Genomic DNA, 19,817 nt, shown 5'->3' on the forward strand with positions numbered 1-19,817 from the left:
TTTTTCATTGGCTAGAGTTAGTATTGTGGCCTCACTTAACTGCAAGGGGGCCAGGAATAGAGGAGCAAATGGAATATTTAGGGAGACTTACTGTGTTTACCGCAGCTAGAAAGCTGGTGTTAACATTTCTCACCACCCAAATCTAACCTTCACTTACAAGTGATGGGGGAGATGGTGAGCTGCCTGCTCCCCATTCAGAAAGAACAATGGTTGCTAGGTAGTGTCTCCTGAGAGTGTTGACCAGGCTTGGCTGTCTTATAGGAGACATTCAGTGGCTTCAACCTACTCTGTGCAGTCAGAGCCCTGCCCTTCAGACACTAAGGCTGTTTTATTTTTAGTTTCAGAAAAAACCCTGCTTTCAGAGGAACTTCAAATTATATTTGTCTGTGTGTGATCCAAGAGCCAAAGACAGATTAAATGATTCCAGTGGACATACTGCTCTGATTATGGTGAGAATTTTCACATGGTTAGAAACTTCCAGTTAGTTTCCATTTTCCTTGCTACCTCAATATTTCCCTTGGAAATGTGGCACATGCAATGAAGGGCTTATACTCAAATATCGATTTTTTACTTGACTCTGAGGTAGAAGTTCCTACAAAAATTCTACTGCCCCAACCAAACATGAGTTTGGAAGGGTAAGCCTTGAGGAATCAGTCAGCATAATGGCTGAGAGACAGGACGGGGGAGGTTTAGTGGAGATGTGGGATTTGAAAGGATCATACTCGGGCCCTTTACGTTCTATTTTGGTTTCCTTTCCTTGGTACAACACCTCTTCTGGTTGCATCCCTTCTCCAAGAGAGTTTTTCCCTTCTGTTGCATGATCCTCCTAAGACGTATCCTTGGCTTAAGCAGGTGAATAAATGTATCTTTAGTTAACTTCCTGTCATAAAAAAACTAGAAAATAAGAATACATCTGAAAACCCATGAGGAAGGTACAGAATGTAAAGAATAAATAGAATCAAGCTCCTTGGCCTTTTAAAAGGCCATGTAGATGGCAATTTTTGCCGTTTTTAGATAGCAAAAATTTGGGGTGAGAGGTGTTAGTATGCAGAGGGAGAAAGCTCAGGAAAGAATAAGCCAGTGATACCTTGAAGTAGGAACAGAAAGGGAAAGGGTAAGAAAATGGCGCCTGTGTGCTTCTCTGAGGAGGAGGTACTTAAAATCCATGTGCTGCCCACATTTCTCTGCAGAGCTACATCCAACCCCTGGCAGCATGCATCATTGCCTTGGAAAATATGTCACAGCAATTATATCCTTATTCCTCTTGAGCTTCTTCCTCCGTGAGAAAATCCAAAATGCTGAATATAAACTTCTGTTGGTGAGTACCAGAACCTGATAGTGGAACCCATTTTCAATTATTAAGTAGGAAAATAGCTAAATAAAAGTCAACATTTAGGCCCCATCTATGTGGGAAACTCTAGAATCGCTGTAAATGTTCTCAGAAAAGAGAAGTAAAGACAGAATACTTTTTTTAATAAACATAAAGCAAGTGAAATAATTTTGTTTTGTTTTTCTTAAGAAAAGATGGCTGGGCGCAGTTGCTCATGCCTGTAATTCCAGCAATTTGGGAGACCGAGGTAGTCAGATCAGGAGTTTGAGACCAGCCTGGCTAACATGGTGAAACCCCATCTCTACCAAAAATACAAAAAATTAGCCAGGCCTGGTGGTGCACACCTGTAGTCCCAGCTACTTGGGAGGCTGTGGTGGGAGGATGGCTTTAGCTCACGAGGGAGAGGTTGCAGTGAGCCAAGATCACACCAGTGCACTCCAGCCTGGGCAACAGAGTGAAACCCTGTCTCAAAAAAAAAAAAAAAAAAAAAAAAAGGCAATTTACTTTCTGTAAATTGCTAACCCATGAAAGAAATACATGAGTAATTTGTTATAACCATCAATGGTGACAGTGGAAAAGTATAGATAAAGAAAACAGACATTTCCAGGGGAAAACAGAGTAGTACCAGACATAGGAGACAACTGACAATGAGATGCCTAATTTGTGGTTACTAGGAGACTCGCTTGCCAGAGGGGTATGGAATAGGAGTGATAGAGACTTCCTGTAGCTTTCCTTCAAAAACTCTGCAAAGGACTTGTGTATTATTGAAAAAATCATTCAAAACCAACACTACCAGCTTGATTCACAGTTACTTTCTAAATCCCTGAATTTAAAACAGCCACTTTCCACTATCCCTTCATATATCAGTGGGATTTGACTAGGAGCAGGGAGGAAGAAAGGGGACTCCAGGTGTGGAGAGGGCAGTGCACACCCACCTCTAAAGTACCAGGCTGACTGGCAGGACTAGCAGGCAATGAGGACCTGGGTGCTGGCCACTTCCCAACCAGGACCTAGCATGGAGATGTGATTTTTCCCATTTCTCACCTGAAGGATTGGAAATAGCTTCCCTAAGTGGACAACATCTGCAAGTGAGAAGACCAAACCCCACACAGTTCCTGGCCAGGCTTTGAAATCCACATTTTTGCCAAAACATCTCAGACCAGCTGGAGCTAAGCACAGGGCAGGTGTGGGGAGTGGTTCAGAAATGTGTGCACCGTCAGACGTGAGCAAAAGAAAGGACTCTAGAATTGAGGCAGTGGGGCCTATGTTCCTTGAGGACAGGGACAGGCACTGAGTGCCAGCACATCTCACAGAACCTAGCCCAGGCCTAAGCCAAGGTAGACGACACTGGGCAGCCTGACAACGGTGAGGGCAGGCAAGTGCTTACTCCGCACAAGACTTAACCCTTCCCACAGGCACTCCACACAAACCAGGGAGCCCCACTTCCCAACCTAGGACCCATGGCCTCTGCTGGAAAGCCCTGTGTGGTTTCATGATGAGGTGGGGAAAGCGGTTCCCTGAGCCCCACACTCGGCTCCCCTGGGCACAGGAAGCTGAGGCTTGCCCAGCCTGTCCTCAAAGGCTGCTCCTCAATTGTCTCCAGAGAATCTGGGGGTGAACCTCAGGACTGACATATCTTATCCTCAGAAGGAAAAGGAGGACATAGCTTGGAAATAGCTGTCAAACAAATCAACTCTGAAAGCAAGAACCATCTGCGAACCTTCAAGGAGATGCAGAGAGACTCCCATCTTCTCCAGCAGGCTAGCTACCAATCCCTGGCTGGAGCCCCTCCCCAGGAAAAGAGTGAGTACCTGGGAGGGAGTGGCCTGACTGAGGGAAGATCAGCCAGGGTATTTTGGCCAGAAAGAGGAAGGAGGGTTGAAAAGGGAACTGACTGGCCTGTGGCAAGGAAAGAGTGTGTGTGCTCTGAGGCAGGGCCATGCTGTGGAATTTGGTCCATGTTATGATCCTGAGTGTGTTTTCCTCCCACCTGGTCACCCCTTGAATGACCAACAGGACAGAAGGGCCATAGTGACCCTGGGAAGGAGCTGTCCCATAGTGAAGCTCAGTCATGGTCGGCCCCCAGGGAGGGGAAAACAGGAAGGGGGAGGAGCCGGAGGGAGCACAGGAAAAGGCATTGGGTAGAGGGTAGGCAAAGAGGGCCATGTGGACTTCAGATCTCGGTGCAGTAGACTGTTGGACCCTTGGGTTTACATGGGTTTCCAGAGATCCTCTAATCCAGGTCTGGTTGACCTGTGGTAGCTGAGATAACTCTGAAGGTCAAGGCCTGGCTAAGATACTTTGCCAAGCCAGCAATTTGCCTTTGGTATCCGGCAGTCTTGCCCATGAGAGAGAGCCTTGCCCTTCATAAAGCTTCCCCAAGAGCCTTCCAAATATTGACCAAAATACTTTGACCAAAGAAAATCACATCACAATTTCTGATCAGATATTAACCTCCTATCTGGACTACATGTCCCAGGAAAAGGAATGTGAATTGTCACTGGGATCAGCCTAAGGAGAAGACCTGGGAGGAGAGTCCTAGGAATGCTTCACCATCCTGAAGTGCTCATGTGCCTCATGTCTCCCCCAGGACTGCTGACCGTGGGGATTGCCTCAATGCAGCATCCTCGTGGGAGCTACCTCTTGGACAACCTGCAGTCCATGTTCCAAGCTTCCTCATAATGTGAGCTGGAGTATATCGTGGTGCTGGTCCACCTGTCAGGTCCCGACCCTGAATGGCTTGGCCAAACAGCTGCCACTATTTCAGGTCTCTTCACACCACAGATTAGGGCCGGGAAGCTGCTGGTGATCAATCATAGCTCCCCTCCCCCAGGAGATCTGAGTGACATTAATCACTCATCACTCTGTGAAGCCCTCTATTCCAGACAGAAAGTAGATCATGCCCTCCTCATGAACTTTGCTAGCAACCTCTCTGATTACTTTCTTTTGTTGGAAGATCATATTCATTGCACCCCCAAATTCGCTGCTGCCATCTCTTCGGCCTTATCAGCCTGGAAAGAACTACCTTGGGTGATCCTGGAGTTCTCCCACCTGAGCATCTCTGGGAAAGTTTTCTGCACCAGTGACCTCTCCCGCCTGAACACTTTTTTCCTTCTCTTCCATAAGGACACTCCTACTCACTTGCTTCTCTCTGAATTTCGTCTTCTCTTGGCCCAGAATGTTCCTATTCATTTCAGTCCCTCTGTCTTCCACCACACAGGCAATTATTCTGTGTTTGATGACATGTGCTTTTCTGTGGAGAAGGACAGGGTCTTTGGTGAACCAGACAACCCTGTTGCTACTGTCCTTACTGACATGGTATCAACGTTGGCTGTGATTCTACAATACACTTATACACTGAACAAGGAGGGCTACTCTACCTTAAATCCTTTAAAAGGAAACTACTTGACAGTGATTCTGGACAGGCCACAAAAAGACACCCAGATAGCAGTGCTGACAGGCTCCGACAAAGACGGGAGGTACCGACTGCAGCAGGGGCAAGTGGAACTGGGCTATGACCCCCAGGAGGATCCCAAAAGCTGTGCTCACTATGCCCTGCTAGGGCCACTGGTGGGAGGAAATTTGGACCAGGTAGTATTTTCTGAAGAAGAGTCTGTGGAACAGTTGAATTGTATCTGGCTGCTGGTGTTGGCATCTCAAGAGTCTTGACTCCTGATCAAGCAGATCAAAGTCTGGACTGAGCCTGAGGAAGAGGAGAGATAGAGGGCACAATGGGGATTCTGGAAGAATTGGGTCTGAGAATGGAATCTACATGGTTGGGAAGAAATAAACCCAGGCACCGATCAAAGGCTACTCATTTTAGTAGAGTGGTCATACAATTTATTGCTCAAACTAGTACACTTTTTCTCTTTCTGGTTTTTTTTTTTTTTTTTTTTTTTTTTTTTTGAGAAGAGTTTTGCTCTTGTTGCCCAGCTGGAGTGCAATGGCACAATCTCGGCTCACCGCAACCTCCGCCTCCCAGGTTCAAGCGATTCTCGTGCCTCAGTCTCCTGAGTAGCTGGGATTACAGGCATGCACCACCACAACTGGCTAATTTTTTTTGTATTTTCAGTAGAGACGGAGTTTCTCCATGTTTGTCAGGCTGGTCTCAAACTCCCGACCTCAGATGATCCACCCGCCTCGGCCTCCCAAAGGGCTGGGATTACAGGCGTGAAGCACTGTGCCCAGCCCAAACTAGGACACTTTTGAAAGTGAAAGGAAAGGAAGCACTCTTAAAAACTGCACTAGAACAAGAGATATAAACCAGGACTGTCCCAGGCAAGATGAGATGTAATGTCCCCCTAATGATGAGTTTTAAGATAGATGACACAGTCTGATGAGGGGTGAAACCAAGACAATATCCTTCTGGCTTCCAAGCACCAGGGAGAGGGAAGGTGTCACCATGAACTGCCTTGTTCTTGTCTATATACAGGTATAACGCCCTTGGATCTCTCTTTGAGGGAATTATTGCTCTATTTAGAGTAGGCAATAGTCTTTTTTTTTTTTTTTTTTTTTTTGAGGCGGAGTCTCGCTCTGTCGCCCAGGCTGGAGTGCAGTGGCGCGATCTCGGCTCACTGCAAGCTCCAAGAGTAGGCAATAGTCTTAATAGTATATTCACGAGGGTGGAACTGACTTTAGTTCACATCTGTAGACCCAAACCTCCAATGTACCAAGGTTGAGACCTTTCCAGAGCAAAGTTTGCTGAGCTGGGTTTCAGATGGATGCTTCAAGTATCCATTAATTTCCTAGAACTATGTGCAAAATTTGTTGTAGGCTCATATGTGCATTTTTTCTAAGGAGAAGATACTTTACTTTCATTCAAGCATTGATATGTTCCATATCTTCTCCTAAAAAGTTAAGAATAGGGCCGAGCGTGGTGGCTCATGCCTGTAATCCCAGCACTTTGGGAGGCAGAGGCGGGCAGATCATGAGATCAGGAGATCGAGACCATCCTGCCTAACACGGTGAAACCCTGTGTCTACTAAAAATGCAAAAACATTAGCCAGGCATGGTGGCGGGCGCCTGTAGTCTCAGCTACTTGGGAGGCTGAGGCAGGAGAATGGTGTGAACCCAGGAGGCAGAGCTTGCAGTGAGCTGAGATCGCGCCACTGCACTCCAGCCTGGGTGACAGAGCGAGACTCTGTCTCAAAAAAAAAAAAAAAAAAAAGAGTTAAGAATAGCTAAACCAGCAGCTGTAACCTTCTTGAGGGAAGAAACAATATGTCACTTACAGCAGAATCTTTCTATTTCCACTGGAAAATAAGAAGTTAGGCTCACACATTCTTTCATGTATCTAATCAGCAAATATCTGGATGCATACTTAGTGTTGGATGCTTTTAAAGATGTATGAATAATAAGATGAACCAAATATTGATGACAGCAGTAAGGGACTCAACAGCAAAAATCAGTAATCACACCTCACACCTGTAATCCCAGCACTTTGGGAGGCTGAGGTGGGTGCATCACCTGAGGTCAGGAGTTTGAGACCAGCCTGGCCAACATAGTGAAACCCCATCTCTACTAAAAATACAAAAATTAGCCAGGCATGGTGGCATGTGCCTGTAATCCCAACTACCCAGGAGGTTTATGCAGGAGAATCGCTGGAACCCGGGAGGCAGAAGCTGCAGTAAGCCAAGATCACGCCACTGCACTCCAGTCTGGGCCACAGAGCAAGACTCAAAAAAAAAAAAAAAAAAAAAAAAAAGAAAAGAAAAGAAAAGAAAGAAAAGAAATTAGTAAATGTTAAGGCCGGGCGTGGTTGCTCACACCTGTAATCTCAGCAGTTTGGGAGGCCGAGGCGGGTGGATCACAAGGTCAGGAGTTTGAGACCAGCCTGACCAACATGGTGAAACCCCATCTCTATAAAAAAAATACAAAACTTAGCCTTGTGTGGTGGTGCGCACCTGCAATCCCAGCTACTCGGGAGGCTGAGGCAGGAGAATTGCTTGAACCCAAGAGGCGGAGGTTGCAGTGAGCAGAGATTGTGCCACTGCTCTCCAGCCTGGGTGACAAAGTGAGACTCCATCTCAAAAAAAAAAAAAAAAAGAAAGAAAGAAAGAAAGAAATTAGTAAATGTTGGCTGGGCACGGTGGCTCATGTCTGTAATCCCAGCACTTCAGGAGAAGTGTTGACAGGGAGAAAGTTTGAGTGGTCTGGTTAGATCAAACCAGCCAAAACATTCCCTTAAGCCAAAGCCTAATCCAGAGCAAGGCCCTAACTCTTTTCAATTCTATGAAGGCTAAGAGAGGTGAGGAAGCTGCAGAATACAAGTTTGAAGCTAGCAGAGATTGGTTCATAAGTTTAAGGAAAGAAGCCCTCCCCATAATATAAAAGTGCAAGGTAAAGCAGCAAGAGCTGAAGTGTAGCAAGTTATCCAGAAGATCTAGCTAAGATTATTAATGAAAGTGGCTACACTAAACAACAGATTGTCAATGTGAATGAAACAGTCTTCTAATGGAAGAAGATGCCATCTAGGACTTTCATAGCTAGAGAGGAGAAGTCAATGCCTGGCTTCAAAGCGTCAAAGGACAGGCTCACTCTCCTGTTTGGGGCTAATGCAGCTGGTTGCTTTAAGTTGAAGCCAATGCTCATTTACCATTCCAAAAATCCTAGGGCCCTAAAGAAATAGCTAAATCTACTCTACCTGTGCTCTAGAAATGGAATAACAAAGCCTGGATGACAGCACATCTGTTGATAGCATGGTTTGCTGAATATTTTAAGTCCACTGTTGAGAACTATTGCTCAAAAAAAAAGATTACTTTTAAAATATTATTGCTCATTGGCAATGCACCTGATCACCCAAGAACTCTGATGGAGATGTACAAGAAGATTAATATTGTTTTTATGCCTGCCAACACAACATCCATTCTGCCACCTATGGATGGATCGAGGAGTAATTTTGACTTTCAAGTCTTATGATTTAAGAAATACTTTTAGTAAGGCTATAGTTTTTTTGGTTTTGTTTGTTTTTGAGATGGAGCTCGTTCTGTCACCCAGGCTGGAGTGCAGTGGCACAATCTTGGCTCACGCCACCTCCACCTTCCAGTTTCAAGTGATTCTCCTGCCTCTGCCTCCTCAGTAGCTAAAGCTACAGGCACCCGCTACCATGCATGGCTAATTTTTCTATTTTTAGTAGAGACGGGGTTTCACCATGTTGCCCAGGCAGGTCTGGAATTCCTGACCTCAAGTGATCTGCTGGCCTCAGTCTCCCAAAGTGCTGGGATTACAGGCATGAGCCACTGCACCCAGCCTACTGAAGTGACAGTTGCATGATTCCTCTGATGGATCTGGGAAAAATAAGTTGAAAAATCTCTGAAAGCATTTACCATTTCAGATCCATTAAGAACATTTCTTATTCATGAGAGGAGTTCAAAATATCAACATTGACAAGAGTCTGGAAGAAGTCAATTCCAGCCTTCCTGAATGACTTTGAAGGGTTCAAGACTTCAGTGGAGGAAGTACCTGCAAAGGTGGTACTTCTGGTTCAAGAGAACTAGAATTAGAAATGAAGCCTGAAGATGTGACTGAATTGCTGCAATCTCATGATAAAACTTAAACCGGTAAGGAGTTACTTCTTATGGATGATCAAAGAAGGGGGTTTCTTGAAATGGAATCCACTGCTAGTGAAGATGCTATGAACATGGAAATGACAACAAATGATTTAGAATGTTATATAAACAATTGATGAAGCAGCAGCAGGATGTGAGAGGACTGACTTCAATTTTGAAAGAAGTTCTACTATGGGTAAAATGCTATCCAGCAGTGTCACCCGCCACAGAGAAATCTTTTGGGAAAGGAAGTCAGTCAATGTAGCAAACTTGATTGCCGTGAAGGAAGGAAGCCAATAAATAAATCACTGGTAATTTATTTATAGGAGAATTGTATAGCAGTGTTCTTCATTAGAGGAAGAGAGATGAGATCCAGTGCTTGAGCAGACGGAGTGATTTTAAATTAACTAATGGAAACAGGTGGAGAAGGCAGAGTATATGGGTGCTAAAGCTGGTGGCTGGGTAGATATGGTGGAGGGAGTCTGTAGAAGTTCTCTTCTGATTACTTTAATTTCTCAGTGAAAAAAAAAGAGGCAAAGTCATGAATTGAGAGTGAGGATGGAGAAAAGGTATGGGAGGCTTAGAGGACAGAGAAGGTGGTAAATTGTCTGTGAGATTATGAGAGAGAATGGATTAGGGAAGCATTACAGACAACATTAAGGGCCTACTCAAGGCTCTTGATTATGAATTCAACATGACGCCAGTCAGCACGGTTGTGTGTTTCCCCCAGCCATGGTGAGCTAAATAGGTGCAGGCTCAGAATAAATAGAGAAGATTGACCATTGGATTTAAACTGTGTTGTGGATTTTCCAATCTTATACAATGAATTCAGAAGCAAAGAAGTTAAAAATATATGCAAGGCGATGACTATAGGGATGCACCACTGAGTTAAATCTGTGTAAGCATGGGAGAAAAGATATCAGGGAGATGAGGTGTGGTAAGAGATGGAAGCAGTTCAATGTCTGGGTCAGTACTCGGTGTCAGTTGTATCCTATCAAGACATGAGGAGCTCTGATGACCTCTCATGCTTGTCAGAAACCTTGTCCCAGTACCTGAAGAAATCTCCCCACTGAAAACAATCCAGCGACTACAGATATTACTAAAGGCAAAACAAAACCAACAAAAATCTAACAAAGCATCCCCAACTTCCATAGGAACCTTGTTCAATGTCACTGGCATTTTCTAGAGTGACCATGTGGTAGGTAAATATCATTGGCCTTAAGAATGAGGATTTGAAGGCAGAGTGCATGAATAAAAAACATAGCTCTGCCTCCTGAGCAAGTTCTTTTGATCCCTCTGGGCATTTTTCTCATCTCTAATACAGGAATAAAAATAGCTCCTACTAATGAGGTTGTGAAAATTAAATGATTTAATTAATGAAACACACTTAAAACAGTAGCAGGCATGTACTAAGGGCTTGTTTATATTAGCTAATACCATCAGTATCATCATTTAAAGGGTTAACTCCTAATTCTTCACAAGAATACCGTCTAGCCACTGCCTACGTCTGCCAGCTCATTGCTACTGGCCACCCTACACTCTACTCACTTCCTGGAATACCATTTTTCCCTTTATTCTTTGACAAATTACAAGGCTCAAAGAGGCATGGAGAACTTGGACTTGATTCAGACCACGTCCTTAGCAAAGACTGATCAAGGCACAGCACCACTCACAATAAGGGGTAGTGGGCAGGAAAACAAAGATTAAAGAAACAATTAGAAAAAAGAAAGAAACAATCAATCTCAGCTATTTCCAGGCCTCTTTCTGTGCCCATGGAAGGCACTAATTCTCTCCAGATATTGGCTCCTCACCCCAGCCTCTACCATGGCAAGAAAGCAGATGCTGAAAAACAGATGCTGAAACTTGGGCTGTTTTAAATAACAAAGAGTGGCAAAGAACAGAGCAAAAGCAAAAATAAAATGAGACCATAAAGAAGTGTTTGAGTTGGCTTCCCCACTTCCACTCTACCCTCGCCCTACATATACCTTCTTCCAAGCCTCCCTGCATTCCATTGTTCCAGGGTCCTTTTTTCAACCGTGGTTCTCAATCAGGAGCAATTTCCCCCCCGGGGGACATTTGGCAATGTCTGGAGATATTTTTGGTTGTCACAGCTAGAGGATACTATTGACATCTAATGCAATAGCTAGGGATGCTGCTGTGAACAAAGAGTAAATCTCAGGACCCCAAAATCTCTAAGCCAAAGGGAAAAGTCAAGCTGGGAACTGTGTCAGTTAGACAAACCTGCCTCCCTCCCTTTTTTTTTTTTTTTTTTGACCGAGTTTTTCCTCTTGTTGCCCAGGCTGGAGTGCAGTGGCACAATCTCGGCTCACTGCAACTTCTGCCCCCCAGGTTCAAGCAATTCTCCTGTTTCAGCCTCCCAGGTAGCTGGGATTACGGGTCCCCACCACCAGGCCCAGCTAATTTTTGTATTTTCAGTGGAGACGGAGTTTCACCATGTTGGCCAGGCTGGTCTTGAACCCCTGACCCCAGGCAATCCACCCGCCTCAGCCTCCCTAAGTGCTGGGATTACAGGCAGGAGCCACCGTGCCCAGCCCTGCCTCCCATTTTATTCCTAAATAAGATAGCTACAAAGATTTTTGTTTTTTAAAGCTACATACCTTCCTCACAATTTGCCTGCAAGGAAATTCCTTGTGGGCCTCAGGATCTTTACCCTAAAACAGTTCTGTTGAATTTCACCTTGGCAAAGTAAATTGATAGCTTCTCTTCACAGGTGCGGGACAAAGAACTCAAACTCATCCTGCTCACCTGAGACAAATGCGCATCTGATGGCTCCCTCTGCCTTCTTGTTTATGTAAAAATGCAGATTCATCGAGCCAAATTAAGGCATAAGTGATCATTCCTCTACCCCCACCTCCATGTAAATTGCATATTCAGTGAAAAGCTGATCAAAGACTCAAAATAATGCAACCATTTGTCTCTTATCTACCTATGACTTGGAAGCCCCTGCTTCAAGTTGTCCTGCCTTTCCAGACCAAACCAAAGTACATCCTACATGTATTGATTGATGTCTCATGTCTCCCTAAAATGTATAAAACCAAGCTGTGTTCTGACCACCTTGGGACATGTAGTCAGGACCTCCTGAGGCTGTGTCACAGGTGCATCCCTAACCTTGGCAAAATAAACTTTCTAAGTTGATCGAGACCTGTCTTGGATACTTTTGGTTCATACTGCTAAGCAAACTATAATGGGCAGAACAGCCCTTGACAACAAAGAATTGACCAGCCCAAAATGTCAGTAGCACCCAGGTTGAGAAACCCTGCTCTTTGATAAATCAGCAACAGCTTTCGTGACAGGGTGAGACCACATTTAAACAATTGTACTACAAGCAGAGAGTGTTCAAATGATGCAAGGAGAGAATAGATTTTTCAAACAGCAGATAGGTCAAAAGAAATTATTTCTACCACAAAAGGCAAAACCACTAGTTCGACGAATAAGTCATGGTACATAAAACATGTCTGGAGAAATATCTATAAGGGACAGAATTCATGAATGTAAAGTCTTTACATTTAGATTTGTGTTTGGTCAATAATATAAGGTTTTACTTGGGATTTATGGTGTAAAAATAATCTGAATCCTTGAAAGGATTATACCTATATTTTATAAATCTATGAACTTCTCTCTCCGACTCCCTCCAACCAAGATTTTACCTCTACCACTCAACCAAACTTGTTCTTGTCACGATTTCTAATGACTTCCTGGTTGCACAATTTGCAATTTGTCACCATATAAAGCCATGAGATTAGCAAGGACGGAGCCCTGGATCATTTCAACATTAAGAGGTAGAGCAGGTGAAGGGGGACCAAGAAAAGAGAGTGGGAAAGGGTAGATACAGAGGTACGAGGAAAACCATTGAGTGTGCTGTGAAGACAGTGCTTCAAAAGCAGGTAATAATTAGCTGGATCAAAGGCTGCTGATCGGTCAGGTTCAATGAGGCATGATCACAGATCACTGGAGATTAAAAAAAAATAGCAACAAAAGGATTATAATGAAAAACTGCCCCAGCTGGGCACGGTGGCTCATGCCTGTAATCCCAGCACTTTGGGAGGCCGAGGCAGGCGGATCACCTGAGGTCGGGGGTTAGAGACCAGCCTGACCAGCATGGAGAAACCCTATCTCTACTAAAAATACAAAATTAGCCAGGCGTGGTGGCGCATGCCTGTAATCCCAGCTACTCAGGAGGCTGAGGCAGGAGAATCACTTGAACCTGGGAGGCGGAGGTTGCAGTGAGCCGACATCACACCACTGCACTCCAGCCTGGGCGACAAGAGCGAAACTCTGTAGAAAGACAGAAAAGAAAGAAAGAAAGAAAAAAAAAAGGAAGGAAGGAAGGGAGAAAGGAAGAGAGAAAGAGAGAAAGGAAGGGAGGAAGGAAGGAAGGAAGGAAGGAAGGAAAGAAGGAAGGAAGGAAGGAAGGAAGGAAAGAAGGAAGGAAGGAAGGAAAGAAGAAAAGAGGGAAGGACGGAAGGAGGGAAGGAAGGGAGGAAGGGAGGAAGGGGAGAGAAAGAGAAAAACAGCCCCACCTCCCTTGGCCCTAGTTCTGTTCCCTAAACATAACTATAAGGCTTCTACTATTTCTTCTAGTGTTGCATCCATCTTTCTAAATAACATACTTAAACTGCCATTTTAAAATGTTTGTTTTATAGACAATTCCTTGTCATGTTAGGACATGTCCTTTTATCCAAGTCAACAAATATCCATTTATCTTTCTCCTATTCTTTCTTTTCTTTTTTTTTTTTTTTTTTTTTTTTCTGAGACAGAGTTTCACTCTGTCACCCAGGCTGGAGGGCAGTGGCACAATCTCAGCTCACTGCAACCTCCACCTCCTGGGTTCAAGCGATTCTTGTGCCTCAGCCTCCCGAGTAGCTGGGATTACAGGCACCCACCACTATGCCTGGCTAATTTTTGTACTTTTAGTAGAGACGAGGTTTTACCATGTTGGCCAGGCTGGTCTCAAACTCCTGGCCTCAAGTGATCCACCTGCCTTGGCCTCCCAAAGTGTTGGGATTACAGGTGTAAGCCACCTCACCCGGCCCCATTCTTTCAATATAGTTAAATCAATGATTACATTATGATGCTTTTGTAAAATATTCACTGCTGAACAAGCAGTTGTGGGACAATTCTCCAAAGAATTTGTACATCTCAGACTATCTTTTCCAGGATGTTTGGGCAGCAAACAGCCTTAGAAGCTAAAGGTAGTGTCTTCCTTTTGCAGAGGGCAGATTTGTTTATTAAGACAGTGACTCCCTCTGGGAGAAATTTACAGGAATGGTCCTCCAGCCATATTAAGGAATACTAAGATCTCCCCACTTCTCCCTCCCCAGAGATTTCTTTGCTAACCAGAAAAATAAAGATAATGTCTCCCTGTGGGGCAAAGATTGGGTAGGCTTGCTAGTGGTCCCCTTATAAGACTGGGGGTTTCCTAAGCATAGCATTTCTCAGCTATGAGACAGATCCACTGTGCGCTCAGCATCCACCCAGGCCCACTCAACTTTGCTACCGCTCACCAAGTTCCCTCTTGGAACTTTCAGGGAAAGGGGAACTGTTAAGCCCATGCTGCCTGCTGTGTCATGGGTGCTAAAGGGCCCACTGTTTCCTTACCGACTGGATTTATGGAGATGTGGCAAGTCAGTCTAGAAGCTTCACTGTGTTTGGGAATTGTTTGACCTCTTGATTAAGCAGTAGTGATCTGTGATTATATTTTATGTGTAATATTTTTCCTAGAGCAAATAATTGCCTCTTTTATTATTTGCATTATCCTAGCCACTTGAGGTTCATCGGTAAACAGACCAAGTTTGCAACCCTCATGGAGCTTACATACTAAAGCGGGAGACAGACAATGAAGATAAACAAGTGTGAAGCAGAAGAATTGCAGGGTTTCGAGTGAAGGGTTTGGCATGATCTGGCTGAAGTTATAAAAGTAATACTCTGTCTACTATGTAGAGACTAGATTACAGAGGAACAAGGATGGAAACAGGGCCAATGAGGATGCTTCTGCAGGAATCCAGGCAAGAAAAGATGATGGTTTAGACCAGAGTGGTGGCAATGGAAGTGGTGAAAACAGCCAAATGTTGAATATATTTTGAAGACGAAACCAAAAGAATTTTCCGAAAATTGGTTGTAAGCATTGAGAAAAGGAGTAAGGATAACTGCAAAGTTTTTGTCCAAACTACTGGAAGGATGGAGTTGCCATCCACTGATATGGGAAGGCTTCTTTGTATGTCATTTAAGGAAATTTGATAATTTTCTCAAGAGAGTTCTGTACCTCCTTTGTTATTTTTATTTCCTGGGTACTTTGTATTTTCTGTTGATATTAAACTATCAATGTATATTCAATAATTATGGTGAAATGGACTTCATTCTATTTTAGCTTCATCTTATATCTAGCAATTTTCTTCAAGTTTCTTATTGTTTATAACTAAATGTTGTGCCAAAACTTAAGTATAAGTCTAACAAAACATATACAGAATGTGTATGTTGAAAATTATTAAATACTAATGAAAGAAATTTTAAAAGACCTAAAGAAATGGAAACATTATATTCATGGATTTGAAAACTTAACATAATAAAGATCTCATTCTCTTCCATATTGATGTATAGATTTAACACAGTTCCAATTGAAATCCCAGCGGAATTCTTTTGGAATTGAGATTAGACAAGCTAATCTCAATTTATATAGAAAGGCAAAGAACCAGAATAGTTAAAACAATGTTGGAAAAGAAGAATAAAGTTGGAGGAATCGCACTATCTAATTTCAAGACCTACTATAAAGCTACAGGAATCAAGACAGTATGGTATTCATGAAGGGACAGACACATAGTTCAATATAACAGAATACAGAAATCATAAATAGACCCACAAAAATATACCAACTGATTTTTGAGGAGAGTGCAAAAGCAGCTCAATGGAGAAAGGATAGTCTTTTCTACAAAAGAAGCTGGAACAAAAGAACATCTGTATACAAAAATAAACAAACCATAACCTAAACCTTATACTTCATGCAAAATAAAATTTAAAATAGATCATGGATAGAAATGTAAACCACAAAGCTATACAACTTTTAGAAGAAAATATAGGATAAAATCTTTATAACTTGGGGTTAGGCAAAGTGTTCTCCGATGTGACACTTTAAATGTGCAGCATGCTGCATTTAAAGAATTGATAGATTGGACCAGCCTGGCCAACATAGTGAAACCCTGTCTCTACTAAAAATACAAAAATTAGCTGGGTATAGTGGCGCATGCCTGTAGTCCTAGCTACTCGGGAGGCTGAGGAAGGAGAATCACTTGAACCCGGGAGGCGGAGGTTGCAGTGAGCCAAGATCATGCCACTGCACTCCAGCTTGGGCAACAGAGAGAGACTTCATCTAAAAAAAAAAAAAAAATTTTGATAAGTTGGACTTCAACAAAACTGAAAACCTTCTCAGTGCAAAAGACACTTTAAGACAATGGAAAGACAAGCTACAGGCTGAAATAAAATATTTGCAATATCCAACAAGGAGTTTTGTATTCAGAATATATAAAGAACTCTCAGCCGGGCGTGGTGGCTCATGTCTATAATCCTGGCACTTTGGGAGGCCGAAGTGGGCGGATCACTTCAGGTCAGGAGTTTGAGACTGGCCTGGCCAGCATGGTGAAACCCCATCTCTACTAAAAATACAAAAATTAGCTGGGCATGGTGGCGGGCACCTGTAATTCCAGCTAACTTGGGAGGCTGAGGCCGGAGAATCGCTTGAACCCTGGAGGCAGAGGTTGCAGCAAGCTGAGACTGTGCCATTGCACTCCAGCCTGGGCGACAAGAGCGAAACTCCATCTCAAGAGAAAAAAAAAAAAAGAGCTCTCACAACTCAAGTGGAAGAAAACAATCCAATTAAAACTGGGCAAAATACTTGAACAGACACTTCACCAAGGATAATATATAGATGGCAAATAAGAACATGTTTATTATCATCAACCATTAGATAAATGCAAATTAAAATCATAATGCGGATAGCATGGTGGCTTATGTCTGTAATCCCAACACTCTAGGAGGCCAAGGCGGGAGGATCACTTGAGCCCAGGAGTTCAAGATCAGCCTGGGCAATAAAGTGAAAGCTCGTATTTACAAAACTTTTTAAAAAATTAGCCAGGAGTGGTGGCACATGCTTGTGGTCTCAGCTACTCAGGGAGGTTCAGGTAGGAGAATCGCTGGAGCCTGGGAGGTTGAGGCTGCAGTGAGCTGTGAGCATACCACTGCACTCCAGCCTGGTGAGAGAGGAGACTCTATCTCAAAAAAAAAAAACAAAAAAAAAGTAAAATCACAATGAGATACCTCTTCATGCCTATTAGAATGGCCAAAATCAAAAGTGCTGACAATACCAAGTGCTAATGAAAATGCCACAGCAATTGGAATTCTCATCCATTGCTAGTGGGAAGGCAAAATGGTATAATCACCTTGAAAAACAGTTTGGCAGCTTTTTATATAAAGTTAAATATACCTTCCGTGTGATCCAGAAATCACACTTGTGGATATTTCAGAGAAATAAAAACTAGGTTCACATGGAAATCTGCACATGAATGTTTAAAGCAATTTCAATCATCGCCAAAAATTGGAAATAATTCAAATGTCCTTCAGCTGATGAATGGATAAACAAACTGTGATACAGCCATACAACAGAATACTACTAGCAATAAAAAGAATGAACCATAAATACACATGATAACTTGGATGAATCTCAAACTATGCTGAGTGAAAGAAATCCACTCAAAAGCTTACATATTGTATAGACTTTATTTATGTGACATTCATAAAGAGGCAAAAGTGTATTGACAGGGAACACATCAGTGATAACCAGGAGTTAAAGATAAGGGGAGGATGTGGCCATAAAGGGATAGCATATGGGAGTTTTGCAGGGTGATCAAACTGGTCTATGTCCTGATTATAGTGGTGACACAAATCTATACATATTCTAGAATTCACAGAACTGTATCCCCAAGAGTCTATTTTAATGTATGACAATTACAAATTTAAAATGAGACAGCTGGGGCCAGGCGCAGTGGCTCATGCCTGTAATTCCAGCACTTTGGGAGGCCGAGGCGGGTGGATCACAATGTCAGGAGTTCAAGACCAGTCTGGCCAAGATGGTGAAACCCCGTCTCTACTAAAAATACAAAAATTAGCCAGGCGCCGTGGCGGGCACTGTGGAAGTCACCTATAATCCCAGCTACTCAGGAGGCTGAGGCAGGAGAATCTCTTGAACCCAGGAGGCAGAGGTTGCAGTGAGCCGAGATCGCGCCACTGCACTCCAGCCTGGGTGACAGAGTGAGACTCCATCTCAAAAAAAAAAAAAAAAAAGGCCCGGCGCGGTGGCTCATCCCTGTAATCCCAGCACTTTGGGAGGCCGAGGAGGATGGATCACAAGGTCAGGAGATTGAGACTATCCTGGCTAACATAGTGAAACCCTGTCTCTACTAAAAATACAAAAAATTAGCCAGGCATGGTGGCGGGCGCCTGTAGTCCCAGCTACTCGGGAGGCTGAGGCAGGAGAATGGTGTGAACCTGGGAGGTGGAGCTGGTAGTGAGCCAAGATCATGCCACTGCACTCCAGCCTAGGCGACAGAGTGAGACTCCAACTCAAAAAAAAAAAAAAAAAAGAGACAGCTGGAACTTTGAACACTGACTAGCTATCTGATGAAACTAAGTAATTGTTGTTAATTATTTTTACATGTGATAATGGTATTATGGCTATTTTTAAGTCCTTAGCTTTTAAAGATACACACTAAAATATTTAAGGACAAAGTTATAAAAAGTATGGGATTTGCTTAAAAATAATACTGGAGGAAGGAACGGACTGGGGAAGAAATGAAAGAAAGCTGACCATGATTTAATAATTGTTGAAGAGGGTGATGGGTACGTCGGGCTTTATTATACTGTTCTGTCTACTTTTGTATATGTTTGACAGTTTCCATACTAAAAAGTTCAGCCAGGCACGGTGGCTTACGCCTGTAATCCCAGCACTTTGGGAGGCTGAGGCAGGCAGATCACGAAGTTGGGAGTTTGAGACCAGCCTGGCCAACATGGTGAAACTCCGTCTCTACTAAAAGTACAAAAATTAGCTGGGCATGGTGGCATGTGCCTGTAATCCCAGCTACTCAGGAGGCTGAGGCAGAAGAATCACTTGAACCTGGGAGGCAGAGGTTGCAGTGAGTTGAGATTGCGCCACTGCACTCCAGCCTGGGTGACAGAGCAAGACTCCATCTCAAAAAAAAAAAAAAAGTTCAAAAAGGGTGTGAGGTTGTTAGTTTTCAACATCAAGCTGCCTGGTATGCAGTCTGAGTTTGCCATTTAGTAGGTGATCTTGGGCAAGTGACTTACTTGTCCTAAACTTCAGTTTCCCCCCACTCCATAAAATGAGACTACTAATGATATCTATCTCACAGTTGTTGTCAGGATTAAATGGATGTTGTCAGAATACGTGAAAAGCAATTTACCTAGTTCTTGCTATATTGCACATGCTCAATAAATGTTAATTTTTTTTGTCATTATTACATCTCCTGGTCTGATTCCTCCATGCCATCTCCTCTGTATGAGCAAGTCTTCCTCCAAGCTTCTTTCTGGATATCTTATCTAAAAAGGGCCACTGTGTTTTACATCCTAATTCAGAATTATAAAACACAGGTTTGAAATTCTACTTCCCCCTCACACTACATTATATTCTTTTTTTTTTTTTTTTTTTTTTGAAACAGGGTCTTGCTCTATTGCCCAGGCTGGAGTGCAGTGGCGCAATCATGGCTCACTGCAGCATTGATCTCCCAGGCTCAAGCGATCCCCCCACCTCAGCCTCCTTAGTATCTAGGACTACAGGCCAGCGCCATCGCACTTGGCTAATTTTTGTATTTTTGTAAGAACAGGATTTTGCCATGTTGCCGAGGCTGGTCTCAAAC

At 43.4% G+C, this 19,817-nt stretch overlaps 1 protein-coding gene and 1 long non-coding RNA gene across 2 annotated transcripts; both read left to right on the plus strand.

Annotated features, from left to right (window-relative positions):
• Positions 1-283: 283 nt before the first annotated feature.
• Positions 284-3,133, plus strand: LOC134759113 (uncharacterized). Its single transcript, XR_010135023.1, has 3 exons — positions 284-449; positions 1,191-1,318; positions 2,978-3,133. It is a non-coding gene; the product is annotated as an uncharacterized lncRNA (long non-coding RNA).
• Positions 3,134-4,149: 1,016 nt separating this feature from the next.
• Positions 4,150-5,052, plus strand: LOC101140204 (alpha-1,3-mannosyl-glycoprotein 4-beta-N-acetylglucosaminyltransferase-like protein MGAT4E). The gene has a single exon (XM_004028179.4). The coding sequence runs from the start codon at positions 4,241-4,243 to the stop codon at positions 4,997-4,999; it is 759 nt and encodes a 252-aa protein (XP_004028228.1). The 5' UTR covers positions 4,150-4,240; the 3' UTR covers positions 5,000-5,052.
• Positions 5,053-19,817: the final 14,765 nt, after the last annotated feature.

The sequence above is a fragment of the Gorilla gorilla genome, chromosome 1 (assembly GCF_029281585.2).
Source record: "Gorilla gorilla gorilla isolate KB3781 chromosome 1, NHGRI_mGorGor1-v2.1_pri, whole genome shotgun sequence".
Taxonomy (NCBI): Eukaryota; Metazoa; Chordata; class Mammalia; order Primates; family Hominidae; genus Gorilla; species Gorilla gorilla.